The 19,371-nt window shown below is 43.3% G+C and overlaps 1 protein-coding gene across 5 annotated transcripts in view; it reads left to right on the top strand.

Moving 5' to 3' along the window:
• Window positions 1–769: 769 nt before the first annotated feature.
• The window catches only part of LOC124031630 (SRSF protein kinase 1-like), a 59,014-nt gene continuing 40,412 nt past the window's right edge, over window positions 770–19,371 (top strand). Inside the window, exons 1-3 of one of the 5 annotated variants that reach the window (XM_046343113.1) lie at window positions 770–997; window positions 1,654–1,708; window positions 5,330–5,604. In XM_046343113.1, the coding sequence (XP_046199069.1) occupies window positions 891–997; window positions 1,654–1,708; window positions 5,330–5,604 (437 nt within the window). In that variant the 5' untranslated portion in view covers window positions 770–890. Of the gene's footprint in view, window positions 998–1,653; window positions 1,709–1,951; window positions 1,954–5,329; window positions 5,605–17,482; window positions 17,707–19,371 lie in introns of those variants that run through there. The other 4 variants (XM_046343114.1, XM_046343116.1, XM_046343115.1 and 1 more) reach the window with 4 other exon arrangements.

Raw genomic sequence — 19,371 nt, forward strand, 5'->3', positions numbered from 1 at the left:
AATACAAACACAATAATTTTGCTGCACCTGTGATAACATCTGAAAAACTGTGTACACAACCAATACACTTCTATTTGTTTTAACTGTACCTATGATAAGGGTATAATCATTAGTCAAAACAGTTGCAAAACGTTTCGTTTTCCAACTAAAACGAGAGTTTCTATTTTACAAATTCGGGTAGGTCACTCCCCGTTTCGTTTGCTTCCGTTTAAGAAACGTTTGCAACAGAATGGACATAATGAATACGACCCAGGTATGGTGTTGTGCACACTGCTACCACTAGGTGGCACCACTTCACTGGTGTTGGGTTGAACACGTTGGCTCTTGAAGTTCTGACAGTGAAGTTCTGGAAAAGGTAGTAATCGATTATCAATAAAGTGGGCCGAGATTTGGCCTGGGCCACATCTGCATGATGCTAGATTTTTGGGGCAAGTGAACCAGGATTACTGTTTATTCAGTTAAAACGATTCGATATAGTCATATATCAATATGATCCGTAAACATATTTGTTTTCTAAGAGGACATGTAGCAAAAAGTATAATTTTGTTTCATGTAGGCCGAGCAAAGGGACACAGTAGTAACGTTAAGTGGCCATGGTCAAGAGGGAACGTTTGTGATGTTTTGCCTGTAACGGGACGCCGGTCCGTGCTATTTGGGATCGTTGGGACGTCCCCCCCCCCCCCCCCCCCAACCAATGAGGGCCTAGTAGTCACAAAAATAGTTGGGTGTGTTGGTTAAATTGTGATTTTAATTAATGGAGCAACCGTTTTTTTCCCCTTCCTGGTGAGCGTGAAGCGATAGGAAATGGCATGGACGGATGAACGCTCAACTCCGTTCACATACTCTGGTACAGGTTAGGGTTATGGACGTCCCAAGAATTCCAGATTGCAATGACCAAGGTACACGCCTGCGCTCTGACTTACTACACTGAAAACACTTCGCTCAACTCCAGCTTGAACCCCATCCCCCGGGCCCGTTTACAGCATGGAAAGGAAAGGTAAATCTGCTTAAAGAAAAAGGACGATAAATGAACAGTATCAGTGAATGCGCACATCCATGATCCAACAAGCTGAGGCCGTTGATGTTGGACATGTGACTGTTATTGAAGGACTTGTCAAGGCCGTGGATTTTTGTTGTTTGTTGTGTAGAACTAGACAATAGCCAACCACGCGTTGTAGCTAGCTACGAAATGCTAGCTATCGTGAGCTGTAAAGCTAGTTAGCGGTGGAGGTTTTCACAGTTGCACAATCCTGATATGATTTGATAAAAATGATTAAAACTAGTTTGTGCAATTGAATAAAATAAAAACACACGTGTGGGGGAACGCCTGTATTTTTGTAGCTAGCTAACTTAACTAAGTCTGGCCATTTCAGCATCTAACACCTGCCCGCTAGCTATCTTAGCGGCTAACGTTATCTGGCTAGGTAACGTTAGTTCCATATTGCAACTTTGTGTGCATATACTTTCGCCCTCCTTATATCACTATGGAACACCGTGGTGTTCACGTTATAACCAGCTACCAATGGTAGAATTAACTAGCTAACGTTAGCTACCAGGTTTGGTATCAAAATAACGTTAATACGTACTGTTATGAAAGGTCTGCCAAATGAAACGATGGTAAAGTTATTTTTTTGTCGTCTACCCCCGTGACAGTTCTTGCACTCCAGGCGAGGAAGAAAAGGACAAAGACGAAAAAACCCGGCAAAAAGTGAGTGCCCAGTCACTTTTTTAAATTAGTTAGTCATTTGGACTGTCGAGAGCGCTCCTCTGCATGGCCGAATTGACATTATGGTCTTAGATCCTGGTTATCGGCTAGATAAGTCTGATTGGAATCTTTCTGTTGGTATTTAGGTTTTCATTATGCCACATAAGTCCTCATTTTGCTGTCGTCCATTCGGTGCGTTTCTTATCCTGGTTTGTGTGGTTGACTCATTCACTGAACTGACATGAGAAGTGAAAGTTGCCCTGATGCCATTGTTTTGTCCAGGGCTGCATCCCAATCGTGTCAATGGGGTTCCCTCCTCTCCTTTCACTACCTCAGGGTTTAATGGAGAAGGAACCCGTGCTGTTACTACTCATTAATGAATGAACAAATAAATGAAAGGACAGTTAACATTATTCCTGTTGACAGTGGTGCTCCCATGACAGTATGGTCCATTTTAGTACCTATGTGTACCTATGTGTGGTGGAGATTCGGGGAGATGATGCTTGAGCCAAAGCTCTGCCAATTATTGATGTGCTCAATTATCCTTCTCTCCTCTGAGCACACAAACACTGACACACACACACACACACATATGCTGCTCTCATGCTTTGGGCTGTAAGTGTGATAGCATAGCAGTGCTCGTAGGGCCGAAGACCTGTAGGGTTGTTGCATGTATACTGACTGACGGCGATGGATTGTGTCTGCCCTGCAGGAATCATTAGATATAGAGCATGGAGTTTCACACCTTGGAAGAGAATTTAGTGGTCCTAGATGTGGACGGGCAAGGTTATTTAAATACCCAAACGGACATTAGTATTTGATTACGTTTGAGTACATTTTTTTTGACAAAATCATAATGAATTCAGGGCATGTAAAATGATACCTAGGCTAAATATAAGCCTTGCACAACCATAAGTCCCACTAATAATTTTATAAAAATAGTTTGAAGGTGCTACACACGATTTTTTGCATTGTAATTTTTAAAAATGCTGATAATATACAGTGCATTCCGAAAGTATTCAGACCCTTTAACTTTTTCCACATTTTGTTACATTACAGCCTTATTCTGAAATTGATCAAATGTTTTCCCTCATCAATATACTAGACAATGAAAGAAAGGTGTTTTGAAAACCAATATGGAAGTCTTTATTAAAAATTGACATCCGGATGTGGTTGGATTTTGGCTAGGCTACTTTGAAGCAAGCTAAGACATGCCTCATAATATGTAGTAAAACATTTAAGGTTTCAAATTAAGTATATGTTTTCAAAATGCATAAAGCCTTCAGCTCATTGCAAAGTGAAGCCTGCCTTCTGTTGCCTATGCATTTGAACGGTGAACGGGAAGCGCACTTCAATTACCAGTTGAGAAATAAAAATAGTTGCTCTTTTTAATTGTGGTCATAAAAACTGTTTTTAACACACAATTACATTTAGAATTGTTGCGCAATGATTGGTAAATAAAAGTTGGTTTCACAACAGCAGCAACGAAAGAGCTGTTTTGAGGAGCTGTAGCATCAGCTCTCGTGCTGCCTGACAGATTTTCTGCTCAAAGGCAGGAAATGCTGTAAGATACAGAACGAATATACACGTGTCAATTTAATTCCACAAAATTATGCAAATTAACCGAATAGACCGATAAGCATGACCGGTCAAATGAATTACATTGACTGCAGTGGTAGGCTTGATTACCAACAACTACGAGATGGTCTACAGGGAGGAGGTGAGGGCCCTCGGAGTGTGGTGTCAGGAAAATAACCTCACACTCAACGTCAAGAAAACAATGGAGATGATTGTGGACTTCAGGAAGCAGCAGAGGGAGCACCACATCGATGGGACAGTAGTGGAGAAGGTGGAAAGTTTAAGTTCCTCAGCGTACACATCACGGATAAACTGAAATGGTCCACCCATACAGACAGTGCGGTAATGAAGGTGCAACAGCTACTCTTCAACCTCAGGAGGCTGAAGAAATTTGGCTTGTCACCAGAAACACTCACAAACTTTTACAGATGCACAATCGAGAGCATCCTGTTGGGATGTATCACTGCCTGGTACGGCAACTGCTCCGCCCACGACCGCAAGGCGCTCCAGAGGGTAGTGGAGTCTGCAAATCAAATCAAATTTCAAATCAAATTTTATTTGTCACATACACATGGTTAGCAGATGTTAATGCGAGTGTAGCGAAATGCTTGTGCTTCTAGTTCCGACAATGCAGTGATAACCAACAAGTAATCTAACTAACAATTCCAAAACTACTGTCTTATACACGGTGTAAGGGGATAAGGAATATGTACATAAGGATATATGAATGAGTGATGGTACAGAGCAGCATACAGTAGATGGTATCGAGTACAGTATATACATATGAGATGAGTGTGTAGACAAAGTAAACAAAGTGGCATAGTTAAAGTGGCTAGTGATACATGTATTACATAAGGATGCAGTCGATGATGTAGAGTACAGTATATACATATGCATATGAGATGAATAATGTAGGGTAAGTAACATTATATAAGGTAGCATTGTTTAAAGTGGCTAGTGATATATTTACATCATTCCCATCAATTCCCATTATTAAAATGGCTGGAGTTGGGTCAGTGTCAATGACAGTGTGTTGGCAGCAGCCACTCAATGTTAGTGGTGGCTGTTTAACAGTCTGATGGCCTTGAGATAGAAGCTGCATCACCCTGAGCAAACTACCTGCCCTCCAGGACACCTACACCACCCAGTGTCACAGGAAGGCCAAAAAGATCATCAAGGAGAACAACCACCTGAGCCACTTCCTGTTCACCCCGTTATCATCCAGAAGGCGAGGTCAGTACAGGTGCATCAAAGCTGGGACCGAGAGACTGAAAAACAGCTTCTATCTCAAGTCCATCAGACCGTTAAACAGCCATCACTAACATTAAGTGGCTGCTGCCAACATACTGACTCAAATGTCAAGCCACTTTAATAATTAATAATTGGATGTAATAAATGTATCACTAGTAACTTTAGACAATGCCACTTTATATAATGTTTACATACTCTACATTACTCATCTCATATGTATATACTGTACTCTATACCATCTACTGCATCTTGCCTATGCTGTTCGGCCATCGCTCATCCATATATATATAGGTACATTTTCTTATTCATTCCTTTACACTTGTGTGTGTGTATAAGGTAGTTGTTGTGAAATTGTTAGATTAGTTGTTAGATATTACTGCACTGTCGGAACTAGAAGCACAAGCTTTTCTCTACACTTGCATTAACATCTGTATGTGACCAATACAATTTGATTAGACTGGTATTTCCATCAATGAATAGGCACAGAAGCATTATTTCGCAATGGGATTTAATTTCTTCTCCTGGACAATTGGCTCGGCTGCAATTTTGTTTTATTGGCTTTTAAATGACCTGCTAAAGGAAACCCAGACACACACACACACCTCCAATCCTCCGGCTCTGTCTCTGGTTGTCCTAAAATGGCCTAACAGTGCTGGTCTCAATATACACAACACCGGGGAAGAGTTTTCCAGTTTTTGAATTCCGTTGCAGCGCTCTCGCGCACTTTCCTTCTATTCTCTTGTCTCACAGTCTTGATCTCATCTCTCCTTCCTTCCCTCCCTCTTCTCTTTCCAGTCTTCATCCCTCCACACCCTCCCTTTCTTCCTCTCTCACTTCCTCTTTCTCTCTCGCCTCAGTAGCTCACTAGTATTAGCTGTGCAGTGTGTTCAGTTCTGGTGTGGTACAGAGGAGAGCTGGGGAGAGGTGTTGCGAGCGAGCCCCAGATCAGAGCACCGTTCCTGGGTTAGCCTGGCCGAGCCTTCCCCTGCCTCTGGGCCATGTGGCTTCTGGACTGGATCGTCTCTCTCAACCCCTGCCGTTGTCAAGCTGGCCACCGGCCTGAGGTGCAAGTGAGTGGCAGGTCGGATGCTGTGTGTGTGTGTAGGGCTCTACATCAAGGCTCGTCTGCTTGTCCGGGCAAGTAGAAAAAAAAAACTTTGGTCAGACAACCAGAATATAGATTTCAGTCGTCCTTATGAACATGTAAAAAATAATCTATCTATTACTCCGATCAGATTTGGATCAGGCAGTGCATGGTTGACATTGAGTAAATTGCCTATATTCCTAAATCCTACTTCAATTAATGTTATATTTACACAACGCAAGAGAACAATGTAGACCGAGCTAAGAGTTTCACCAAAGCAGTGCAAAATATATATTTTTTCTCTCTCAAATGTCAGATGATCTAGGCCAATAGACACTTGTGTCTTGTTAAAGAAGGCCAAATGTTCAATGTTCTCTCCACTTGATATGAATGTGACGTCCCTATTAAGCCACTCCTTCAGTTTCACTCATGCTAGATTTCTTCTGCTGCGCTATTTCATGACCAAACAATGAATGAATGGAACGGTGTTCTCTGCTACCTCAAAGTTAAGTTGTTTTTGAATAACCTTACAGTCATGTGTGCATAAAACATGAACCCACTACCCTGGCGAGCGCCATGCTCTACCAACCTAAGGTAATAACCCAAAAACAGAGGCTAAGGATTTGAAGAAACAATTGCAGCATGTACAAATCCAATGATACATTTCAACAGACCTGAAATGTCATTAAAGCATGAAGAGTATTTTCCTAACTATTCCAATAGTGTTTATTGTCCTAAAGTTGCAGCTTTTAAATTGGAATTAAATATGAAAGTAGGAGTCTATGCTATTCTCATTCACAGATGTATTTTTAATTACATATTTTAGGCCACAGTGAGTGAAATGGCGCAAGCGATCTTCAGATGGTCAAATTCTAATGAGTCAAAAGAACTTGTGCTACAGCTGAGGAAAACTTATGAAAGAAATTATGCGTAGTTGGCCTAGGCCTATTGCCATATTATTCTAGCAATGTGCAACCTACCTACAACACATATTGTAGCCTAGGCCTAATAAGAGACCAGGAGGAGGCACAAAAAAAAGAAAATCAGTTTATATGTATCCAGTTCTGAGGACAGCAGATTTGCTCTGCAGCCCATGATGATTTTACAGCCGATCACAGACAGACAGCCAGCAAGGCTTGTTGACTGTCACTCACTCCATCTGTGCGCTTCGCCACACACAGATAGCCAGATAGGGTTAGGCTACAACACATCCCTTAGGAGCAACAGCTCCACTGGAGTGGAATGGGCTATTTGAAAAGATTTGGCTCTGCTCAATATATTTTGTCAATGTCATAATTCCTCTCGGGTCTCTCTCTCTCAAGCCAAATGCGTAGCAGTCTTCTTTTTTTTTTTACTTTTAAAAACAAGTTTGGGGGATGGCCACTAGGGGGCGATAACATTGTCAATGAGCAAGCGCCCTTTTGGCTGAAAGCGTTAGACCACAAGTGGCTTAAGCTTTTGGACAAGTAAAAAAATCTCTGGCCAAAAAAGTTCATGTCAATCCCTGATATGTGTGTGTGCAGTACACCTGACTTATTGGTGGCTTGATCAATTATTATTTTTTACTACGCAGCAGATGTTGACTGACATCACTCCACTGGGCACCAGATTAGATGAGAATGACGAGTTTAGGAGGAAGTTGTGTGTGCATGGTGTATTACATGTGTACCTGAGGTGTGTGCAGAATTGTGTGTGGCGCGTATGGAGACGTGTGAGTAGGGTTGCAAAATGTATTGAAGGTTCCTGGATTTCCAGAAAACCTGGTTGGAGGGTGTGCAATCCTGCCCAGGGGAAATGCTTGTTTAGGTTCCACCTCCGAAGGATGACGCAAGCTACTGACACAGGCTAGTATATTCACGAATTTGGGGTGGGAAAGAATCTCCTGGTGATATCCACGTTAGAGCCCTGCTACCTGAGTCCGACGGGCCCCGACATCATATGGGTTAGGGTCGAGTAGGGCCTGTTTTAAGACACGAGAGATTATTTCACAGAAAATAATGTTGCTTGAGTTTTGTCAAAGTCTAGTGTGACAAAAAGTAGCTAACGGCAAAGCCGTTTGGCTCAGTCAATTGGGTCTTCAATTGAGCAGAGCAGCCCAAGCAGAGCCGTTGCTATGGATACTCGGACTAAGCTGCCAAGATCAGAGCTCATGCCGCGTGCGCTTCATGCAGGGAGCAAGTGACAGACAGAGAGGACCAGCTAATGGATTTACTAATGGAGTCAGTTATTTTGGGCCGGGCCTTCATTTTGTCAGACTCAGTCAGACCTGGGTAATGTAGGGCCTGAAAGTTGCGGCCTGGCCTCGGGCTTAACATGAATGCCAGCAAATAGTGAAATGACAGCTGTTAGTGTATCTTGCTAACCTTATCTTGCTAGCTAATGTTATCTGTTGCAGATTTTTTTTGAACTACACCATTCTCAAGATAGTAGCCAGCTGGCTAATAGTTCTGGAGCTGGGTTTGTCATTCACATAATAGGAAAACGTTTCCACAGATGTAAAATGTTTTCTTTGACTTCGTTATCCACATAGTTTTTGGCATCTTCCACCAGAGAAGTGCTTTTTCTACATTGTAATGGACATGGTGCAATCTTGGGTAGGTAGGCTACTGGCAGGCTGCGGTACAGCAAAGCCAAGTCAGCCCTTGCTCATGGTTCTCATAGGGGCTGCACCAATCAAAGCAGTAAAGCGTGTAGTGAAGTGGTCAAAACCATTCATCTTGGGTTGACAGGGGAGCAGGGTAGGCTCGTGTAACCGATGCGAAATGGCTAGCTAGTTAGCGGGGTGCGCGCTAATAGCGATTCAATCGGTGACATCGCTCACTCTTGAGACCTTGACGTAGTTGTTGTCCCCCCCCCGCGCGGCTTTTGTGGAGCGATGGGTAACGATGCTTCGAGGGTGGCTGTTGTCGATGTGTGCAGAGGATCTTTGGTTCGAGTCCAGGTAGGGGCGAGGAGAGGGACAGAAGCTATCATGCGATACAGTCATGCAATACAATTATACCAGTTATAAAATTGATATAGAAAATTTATAAACTACAACAGATTGTTAATTTTCTGCAAAGAAAAGGTGGGGGATAAAGCATAAATTTGCACCCCTTTTTTAATTTGCTCCATGGTTATGGCAAAAAGCCGTTTGGCTCAGTCATGACTCGAAGAGGAACAACTTTGAAGGAGTTTAATTTAATAAACAATGCCATGCTGGTGGGTGGTAAGGTTGAAATAAAACCCAGGCAAGAAACTAAACAGGCAAAAAATAATTTCCACGTCATCTCATAGGAAAAGACAAAGCATTTACGTGGGCAGGTTGGATTTGTCACTACAAGCCCAAATATATCATACTTTGAATAAAACAATGACTTATTGACTTAAATCGTTGTGTAGCATCATGGGTAAGCTCTCGCCATCGTACTTTAGCTCTACAGGTGTGAATGTTCAAAACTTTAATTTTAGATTTTTTTTCTGTATAAATTCATTGTTTTCCCATGAAGCAGCACGGTATTTTTTGACTTGACATTTTGCACTGTGGCCCACAAACGTTTGACCTCTGTCACTGCCAACAAAGGTATATAACAAAGTATTGAGATTTTTACATTACATTTAAGTCATTTAGCAGACGCTCTTATCCAGAGCGACTTACAAATTGGTGCATTCACCTTATGACATCCAGTGGAACAGCCACTTTACAATAGTGCATCTAAATATTTTAAGGGGGGGGATGAGAAGGATCACTTTATCCTATCCTAGGTATTCCTTAAAGAGGTGGGGTTTCAGGTGTCTCCGGAAGGCGGTGATTGACTCCGCTGTCCTGGCGTCGTGAGGGAGTTTGTTCCACCATTGGGGAGCCAGAGCAGCGAACAGTTTTGACTGGGCTGAGCGGGAACTGTACTTCCTCAGTGGTAGGGAGGCGAGCAGGCCAGAGGTGGATGAACGCAGTGCCCTTATTTGGGTGTAGGGCCTGATCAGAGCCTGGAGGTACTGAGGTGCCGTTCCCCTCACAGCTCCGTAGGCAAGCACCATGGTCTTGTAGCGGATGCGAGCTTCAGCTGGAAGCCAGTGGAGAGAGCGGAGGAGCGGGGTGACGTGAGAGAACTTGGGAAGGTTGAACACTAGACGGGCTGCGGCGTTCTGGATGAGTTGTAGGGGTTTAATGGCACAGGCAGGGAGCCCAGCCAACAGCGAGTTGCAATAATCCAGACGGGAGATGACAAGTGCCTGGATTAGGACCTGCGCCGCTTCCTGTGTGAGGCAGGGTCGTACTCTGCGGATGTTGTAGAGCATGAACCTACAGGAACGGGCCACCGCCTTGATGTTAGTTGAGAACGACAGGGTGTTGTCCAGGATCACGCCAAGGTTCTTAGCGCTCTGGGAGGAGGACACAATGGAGTTGTCAACCGTGATGGCGAGATCATGGAACGGGCAGTCCTTCCCCGGGAGGAAGAGCAGCTCCGTCTTGCCGAAGTTCAGCTTGAGGTGGTGATCCGTCATCCACACTGATATGTCTGCCAGACATGCAGAGATGCGATTCGCCACCTGGTCATCAGAAGGGGGAACGGAGAAGATTAATTGTGTGTCGTCTGCATAGCAATGATAGGAGAGACCATGTGAGGTTATGACAGAGACTTGGTGTATAGCGAGAATAGGAGAGGGCCTAGAACAGAGCCCTGGGGGACACCAGTGGTGAGAGCGCGTGGTGAGGAGACAGATTCTCGCAACGCCACCTGGTAGGAGCGACCTGTCAGGTAGGACGCAATCCAAGCGTGGGCCGCGCCGGAGATGCCCAACTCGGAGAGGGTGGAGAGGAGGATCTGATGGTTCACAGTATCGAAGGCAGCCGATAGGTCTAGAAGGATGAGAGCAGAGGAGAGAGAGTTAGCTTTAGCGGTGCGGAGCGCCTCCGTGATACAGAGAAGAACAGTCTCAGTTGAATGACTAGTCTTGAAACCTGACTGATTTGGATCAAGATGGTCATTCTGAGAGAGATAGCGGGAGAGCTGACCAAGGACGGAGATAATCTTTTGTTATTGACCAAATACATATTTTCCACCATAATTTGCAAATAAATTCATAAAAAATCCTACAATGTGATTTTCTGGATTTTTTTTTCTAATTTTGTCTGTCATAGTTGAAGTGTACCTATGATGAAAATTACAGTCCTCATCTTTTTAAGTGGGAGAACTTGCACAATTGGTGGCTGACTAAATAATGTTTTGCTCCACTGTAGATGGGTCCGACCACCATAAATCAAATAAGAACTGTCTTATAAACTAGGGTTATTTTAGATGACACCTAGCTGTATAGTTAGCTACCTAGCTATTTGGTTAGCGAGCTAGCTATAGCTACTGAAACAGATTGTCGTTTTGCTATGTTTTGGGGGAAGAACATTGCATCCATGAGCTAGCTAGCTTTTTTAAATGACAAGCACTGTAGTTGCGCGAGACAACTTTACCAGCATCGTAGCATACACATCGATGTATCGTATATGAAATAGGAGTGATAGTGTAATCAATGTGTAATAACTACGTAAAATATTTATGATCGCGTTACATTATTATGTGACGTGCAGTCATTTCGGGTCCTGATTGGTCAACAAGCTTATTTGACACGTCAAATGGTGTGATTTGACGTGTATCTTTTTTGACACGCAAAGCCGCAAACGACGTTCCATAGAAATCCTGGTTGAGAATGAAACAACTGAACAAAGAAACAGCACAGCAAGTAAGTGAAAGAAATAGGTTTTGATTATGTTTTACTGGTAATGGGGACACGTAAATGCCAACAAAATTACCTTTTGGCGTTTGTGTGTAACCTTTTATTTAACCTGGCAAGTCGGTTCAGAACAAATTCTTATTTACAATGATGGCCAAACCTGGACTACTCTGGTCCAATTGTGTGCCGCCCTATAGGACTCCCAATCACGGCCGGATGTGATACAGCCTGGATTCGAACCAGGGACTGTAGTGATATGTAGTGCCTTGGGCCACTGCGTCCGTGTGTGTGTGTGTGTGTGTGTGTTAACTATTTAACTGTACTGGAATGCTTAAAAGGCCACAAAAAATGTTTTCATATCTGTATCAGGGTTTTTTTGTTGCAAGGAAAATAATGGATATCGGTATTGGCCAAAAATGTAATATTGGTGCATCGTGTGTGTGTGTGTGTGATATATTTGTTTTTAACCTCTCAAGTCAAGGTCCTCAAAATGTTGGCACCCACTATGGGGGCCACGAACCCTAGGTTGGGAACCCCTGATCTAGTTTATTCCTTTCCTGCCAATCCTAACCATTGTTCCACAGATTTAGAAAGGGAAGGCCAGTCACTTCCAGTTTTATTATCTAGGACTGGACTGTATTTATTATCCAGCAATGGGCTGTATGTTACTGTAGTGTTTTTCTCAGGCACAATAATTCTCTGCTACATTTTCATCCTTGATCTCGCTCTGCCTGCATAGCCGTTGCATAGCCGTTGCTCCTGCTCTTTATGTAACCCATTTCTTCCTGCAGTGAGTATGTGTGTGTTGGACTGCAGAGAGCCTCCCAGCAGTGAGACTGAGTTAGTTAGGACATGAGGAGAAGGGGCGGTAGGGGCTGGGGAAGGAGCACTGCAGACTGTATGTGTGTGTGTGTGCAGATAGGTTACAGAACTACTGTTGTAAATGAACTGTTTTGTACCGACTGCCTCACTGATTGACACTCTCCCTGACTGACTGATAGTCTCTCCCTGACTGACTGATAGTCTCTCACTGACTGACTGATAGTCTCTCACTGACTAACTAGCTGATTGTGAGTGGACGAGGCAGACGTAGGAAATTAAGAAAAGGCCAACTCTTAGCCTAGCTGGCAAGTCACGTTCTGGTGTTTTTCCTGCCTGAAGTTAAAGGTCCAATGTAGCTGTTTTTACAAGTAAGTACCATACTGTGATTGTGTTCAATTTTAAGTTGTCGAAAAGAAACACATGGCTTCTTAGCATAAAGTCATTTCTCAAGCAAGAAGTTTGCTGGGACTGTGGGAGTTGTCTGAGTGGGGAGGGGAAATCTGAAAACTTGCTGTTATTGGCAGAAAGGTTTGGAACTCTCTTATTGGTGTAATAACTAATTTACCGCCTTGTGATGTCACCAGGCAGGCTACAACTCCATCCCATCAAAGCAGGCTGTTATTTCAAGCTGTCTTTTCAAAGAACTCTTACACTAAAAGGGCATTATCATTTTCATCATTTCACACTTATTCCAACTTCATAGTGTGGAAATACTTTTGGTCATGTAGATCAGAAATATATTTCACAGAGGAACAATGATTCTCTACACTATAGTTGCTGGTTTTGTAGCAAACTGAAATACTTGAATTTTAGCAATCAGGAAATGGCAGAGCTATTTCTGCATAGTGCATCTTTAAATGCACTATGCATTATTATGTGGGTTGAATGCTGTAACACAGAATAAAACAATTAATACAAGTCCCATGATGGTAGTGACTGCCCATTACTGCTTATCACTTATTAACAATAATTTATTCACATTACTTAAGTAAAATATTTCATTTGTGCATATTACGTTTTGTTTGATTACTATCATTTCATTCCATGTCATCCTCTCATCAAGAGCTGCTGCCTAAATAACTATTTTAGTGGTTCTTCAATGTAAATAAGGCATACTGGTGGAGATACTTTTTGTCATGTAGTGTATGTGGACACCTGCTCGTCGAACATCTCATTCCAAAATCATGGTCATTAATATGTAGTTGGTCCCCCCCTTTGCTGCTATAATTGCTTCCATTCAGCCTTGAGCGTTTGTGAGGTTGGGCACTGATGTTGGGTGATTAGGCCTGGCTCGCAGTCGGCGTTCCAGTTCATCCCAAAGGTGTTCGGTGGGTTGAGGTCAGGGCTCTGTGCAGGCCAGTCAAGTTCTTCCACACCAATCTCGACAAACCATTTCTATATGGACCTTGGTTTGTGCATGGGGGCATTGTCATGCTGAAACAGGAAAGGGCCTTCCCCAAACTGTTGCCACAAAGGTGGAGGCACAGAATCATCTAGAATATCAGTGTGTGCTGTAACATTAAGATTTCCCTTCAGTGGAACTAAGCGAGCATGAAAAACAGGCCCAGACCATTATTCCTCCTCCACCAAATTTTACAGTTTGCACTGAATTGGGGCAGGTAGCGTTCTCCTAGCATCCAACAAACCAATATTTGTCCTTTGTACTGCCAGATGGTGAAGTGTGATTCACACCACTCCAGCTGGACACTTGGCATTGCCCATGGTGATCTTAGGCTTGTGTGCAGCTACTCAGCCATGTAAACCCATTTCATGAAGCTCCTGATGAACAGCTATTGTGGTGACATTGCTTCCAGGGGCAGTGTGTGTATGTGTGGTTTTTATCATGACTTCTCAATACAAAGTTTTTACTGATCATTAAAGACTAAAGACATTCTGACTTACATGTAGACACACAAAAACAGGCCATTTTACGCAGTCTACACCGCACAGGGAGATCTAGGCATCACGTTTGTTGACTTGACAAATTGTTGCATTGTGTGCAAGTTTGGTGGAATGTTAGCATATTTCTGGTGGTTTAACTTGGAATGGCAGTCAGGTAGCTAAGCTAACACATCCAACCAGTATCTGTTGGAAAGCGGACTGAACCAAGTTTTGCTCTAGGATTTTGCCTGTGCTTAGCTCTGTTCTGTTTTTAAAAAAGAGTCCATGCCGATAACAAGAATACCCATAACATGATGTAGCCACCACCATGCTTCAAAATATAAGTGGTACTCTGTGATGTGTTGGATTTAACACTTTGTATTCATGACAAAAGTTTGCAGTATACTTTAGTGCCTTGTTGCAAACAGGATGCACATTTTGGAATATGTTTATTCTGTACAGGCTTTCTTTCATTTATGTTAGTATTGTGGAGTAAGTACAATGTTGATCCATCATCAGTCATCTCCTATCACAGCCATTAAACTCCTTAACTGTTTTAAATCCCTGAGCGGTTTCTTTCCTCTCCGGCAACTGAGTTAGGAAGGGCGCCTGTATCTTTGTAGTGACTGGGCTTTGTGATACACCATCCAAAGTGTAATTAATAACTGCACCATGCTCAAAGGGACAGTCAACGGTTACTTAAGAAAATTTAAAAAACATCTACCAATAGGTGCCCTTCTTTGCGAACCACTGGAAGAACTCTCTGCTTGAAATTCACTGGTCGACTGAGTGACCTTACAGGTCATTGTATGTGTGGGGTACAGAGATGGGGTAGTTATTCAAAAATGGTGCTAAACCCTTGCATACAGTGAAGTGAGTCCATGCATTTTATTATGAATGTAAAGCAGACTTTATCAACTTCAGAACTTATTTAGGCTTGCCATAAGAAAAAGGTTGACTTATTTTTGCATTTTTTATTAATTTGTATACATCCACTTTGACGTTAAGGGGTAATGTGTGTAAGTCAGTGACACAATCTCAATTTAATCCATTTTAAATTCAGGCTGTAGCACAACAAAATGTGGAAAGGGGGGGGGCCTCCCGGGTGGCGCAGTGGTTAAGGGCACTGTACTGCAGCGCCAGCTGTGCCATCAGAGACTGGGTTCGCGCCCAGGCTCTGTCGTAACTGGCCGCGACTGGGAGGTCCGTGGGGCAATTGGCCTAGCGTCACCCGGGTTAGTGAGTGCTTGGCCAGTTGGGTTGTGTTACGGAGGACGCATAACTTTCAACCTTCGTCTATCCCGAGCCCGTACGGGAGTTGTAGCGATAAGACAAGATAGTAGCTACTAAAACAATTGGATACCACAAAATTGGGGAGAAAAAGGTGTAAAATTCACACACACAAAAAAAAACAAATGTGGAAAAAGTTAAAGGGTGTGAATGCTTTCGGAAGGCACTTTATATCCATGAGTCATTTGTTGATTGTATTTGACAGTGTGTTATAGCCATTCCTTTACGCATGAATCAATCGATTCTTTATGCTTCGGGTCCACAGTCCACACATTGTGGTCTGCGATTGTGGTCTGCCACCGTCTCCGGTTTCTTTTTTTGGTCACAGCCGATGGCAACAGTGGGATGCATGAGGTGCTGAGGATGCCAACACTTATTTGACATCTGTCCACCATGAGTGTTGCTTTAGCGCTCTCTATCACTAATGTGGAGTGTAGCTTTAGCGCTCTCTATCACTAATGTGGAGTGTAGCTCCACTTGTATCTTTTGTGCAGAATGCTGCAGCTTCCATCTCTGTTTGTTCACCGTTCCAGAGCACGGAACGGTGACATTTATGTGAAGAAGTTGTCCATGTCCTTTGGCCATGTAAAACTCCACGAGTCTCAAAACCAGTCCGAGTCACTCATCCGCTGGCCTGGTTTATTCTTTCACCACATATGGAAAGGTATTGAGTGTTGGGCTTGAAGACTAAGTCAATGTCAATCACATGAAGACCCTTCATCAGCAACGTCGATATCAAGCTAAAAATGCAATCAGATTCCAGCTCATCTAAACTCTACAGCATTTGCAATGCTGTCAGTCCGTCCATTAGTTTGGTTCGGCTTTCCATTGCGAACTACACACATTGTAAACTGTGTCTGATTTGACTCTGATGGGAGATTATATACCATTTCCAGCCTTTTCATAATAAAATAATTAGACCGCCCACAAATATTCGTAAAAATATAAAAAGGATATATTTTGTATTTCATTTCTCTTACAAAAAAAAGCATATTACATTTGATCAATTTTATTTGTAGATTTGATTAGTAAAAATCTGCAGTGAAGGCAAGCACCAACGTTTGATAAACCGTGCATATTATAACATATCCCTTGTTTTTAGCAAAATTGCTCAAGTTCAGTAGATTTGGTTGGGAATCATGGATGGACAGCAGTATTCAAACCGTGTCTGATTTTCAAGCAGATTTAAGTTAGTACTGAGACTGGACCATTCAGGAACACAACACCTCTTGGACAGTCATTCTGATGTGTCTTTGGCATTACTCATTTGTGTTATTGTTCCGCTGAATCCCAGGGTTAGCTTTTCCAAAGACTACGGCGTGACAAACTGCCCAGTCCCTTCCGGTGACGGGCGTACACATAACATTATGCTGCCACCACAATACTTCAAAAATACTCTGGGGTGTAAAGACCGTGGCCAGTTGAATATGGATTTACATTACTCTGTCTGTTGCTCAAGTCACTGCTAACAGCCATCTGAGTAAAATAAAAGCAAATGTATTACGGTCAAATATCATCTTTGTTTAGCCTAGATTCTTGGAGACTATGCTGTACATGTTTTGAGGTGACAGGACAGTGTTCAGTCTGTGCAGATGTACCCCTGGCTCCATAGTAACAGTAATAATTGGGGAAACATTGAGAGGAACACGGTAATGTAGATTAATGGGCTGAGTAATTTATGAATAAACTCTCTGCCACTTTACATAAAGAGAGGGAGATGCACAGGCACATGGACACAGAGACAGACGACCACGCTGTGCAGCATTGCTAACAGTAGTGAACACAAAGAGCGTGAATAGGGTGAGAGATGGTACAGATGCAGATTGTGGTGCTTTGTAATGATAATGAGAGAAGGAAGCATCGGGAGAGAACGAGAAGAAAGACTAAATGAGAGGGGGAGGTTGTTTTGGTCTGAGGTGGAGGAGGTGTAAGCATTCATCACCTGCAATGCAGTGCTGGGCTGAGTCAGCCAATCATAGCTGAGCAGAGAGGGGAGGAGGTTGGGCCAGGCGCTGACGACAACCAAGGAGAGTTCTCGGTCAGCGAGAGGGCGAGAGGGAATGAGCGGGGGAGAGAGGAGGGGGGGCAGTAACAGCAGTGTCTAGCTCCTTTGCCTGAGCCTGCAGCGAGACTGGGGCTCACAGATTTCTCCTCTTCATTCTTATCCTCCTCTCCTTCTCTGCACTGCTCTTCTCCTCTCCCGCTCTCTTCCTCGCTTTGTACTTTTCCCCTCTGTTTTCTGGACTCTGTTCATCTCCACGCTGATCCCATCCCCTCTTCACTCATCTCCTCATCCTGTCGTATTGTGGTGTATGGAGTGAGGATCTCCGGTCCTGCCTGCACCCATCCTCTCTACACCTCCCTCCATGGGCATCCGAGCATCCTGCAGGTAAGAGCAGGGGGAGAGGAGGTGCGTGTGTGTGTCAGGATCTCTGCACTTGCATGTCCTTGAAGTACCCCTGATATGTGCGCCTGCCTGCGTGCGTGTGTGTGATAGAGAGAGAGAGCTGTAACAGCTGGACTTTGTCCTCTGCAGTGGTCTTGAGGATTGAGGAAGCAGAAAAGACACTTGAGTGATTTTAGGGAGAAGGCTGACCGAAAACACTGGTCTTTCTGCCTGTCTGTCTGGTGCTATAGCCTAACTGAGAATTCAACTGTGAGTCTTTTCTGATGTTTGACCCTGGTCAGATTAGGGTTAGATTAGCGAAGTAGTGACCGAAGGAGAAGAGGGTTAATAGAGAAAGGAAGTGTGTGTTTGCGTGTGTGTCAGGGCGTGACATTAACTTTTTTAGCCACGTGTCCTTTGGACAGGTAGGACAGATTTTATTTACTCGTCAAAGAAATCTAAAATGGTCTAACACTATTTTACACCATTGTATGACGCAAGGGAACCACTTTACAAAATATAATGCATTACTATTTTTTTTACCATAGAAAATCTGAGAAAATTTAGGCTACCCTCTGCCTATTAGCTTCTTTGCATACAACCAAGTACTTTTATAAAGACAAATGAATAGAATTGGCATAATAAAGCAATCCCCATTAAAAATATTACACTTCCGCATCTGTGGCGAAAGGTAAGGAGTTAGAGCAGTGTTTGTCAGACCATAAGACCAAAATCATCTAGCGTCCGAATGATTTGCCCTACAAACATTTTTGACCCCTCTATGGAAAAGCGATTCTCACTAACACATTTATGGGACGGCAGCGTAGCCTAGTGGTTAGAGCGTTGGACTAGTAACCGGATGGTTCAAACCCCCGAGCTGACAAGGTACAAATCTGTCGTTCTGCCCCTGAACAGGCAGTTAACCCACTGTTCCCAGGCTGTCATTGAAAATAAGAATATGTTCTTAACTGAAGGTAATATAAATAAAGGTTAAAAAAAATATATTTTAAAAAATGTCTGTTTTGCTCTAGGAAGTATATATGGAGACTGTTTAGTGACACAAATAAGGGGTTAAATACTTTTGTGTGTGTGGACAACCATTTAAAATTAGTGGATTTGGCTATTTCAACAACACCGTTGCTGACCGGTGTATAAAGTCGAACACACCGCCTGCAATCTCCATAGGGAAACATTGGCAGTAGAATGGCCATGCAGAAAGGGGACCGCTGAAGCGTGTAGGGCGTAAAAATAATCTGTCCTCTGCAACACTCACACTGCCTCTGGACGCAACGTCAGCACAAGAACTGTTCATCTGGAACTTCATGAAATGGGTTTCCTTGACCAAGCCGGCCCACACAAGCCTAAGATCACCATGCACTATGACAAGCATCGGCCTTAGTGGTGTAAAGCTCGCCGCCCTTGATCTCTGGAGCAGTGGAAACACCTTCTACACCACTACCGTTTTGGGGTAGGCCCCTTAATTCCTGTGAAGGGAAATCTTAATGCTAAAGCATACAATGATGTTCTAGATTATCATGTGTTTTTAACTTTGTGCAACTGTTTGGGGAAGGCCCTTTCCTGTTTCAGCATGACAATGCCCCTGACAATGCCCCTGTGCACAAAGTGAGGTCCATACAGAAATGGTTTTTCGAGATCGGTGTGGTAGAA

Source organism: Oncorhynchus gorbuscha, linkage group LG03 (assembly GCF_021184085.1).
Source record: "Oncorhynchus gorbuscha isolate QuinsamMale2020 ecotype Even-year linkage group LG03, OgorEven_v1.0, whole genome shotgun sequence".
NCBI lineage: Eukaryota > Metazoa > Chordata > Actinopteri > Salmoniformes > Salmonidae > Oncorhynchus > Oncorhynchus gorbuscha.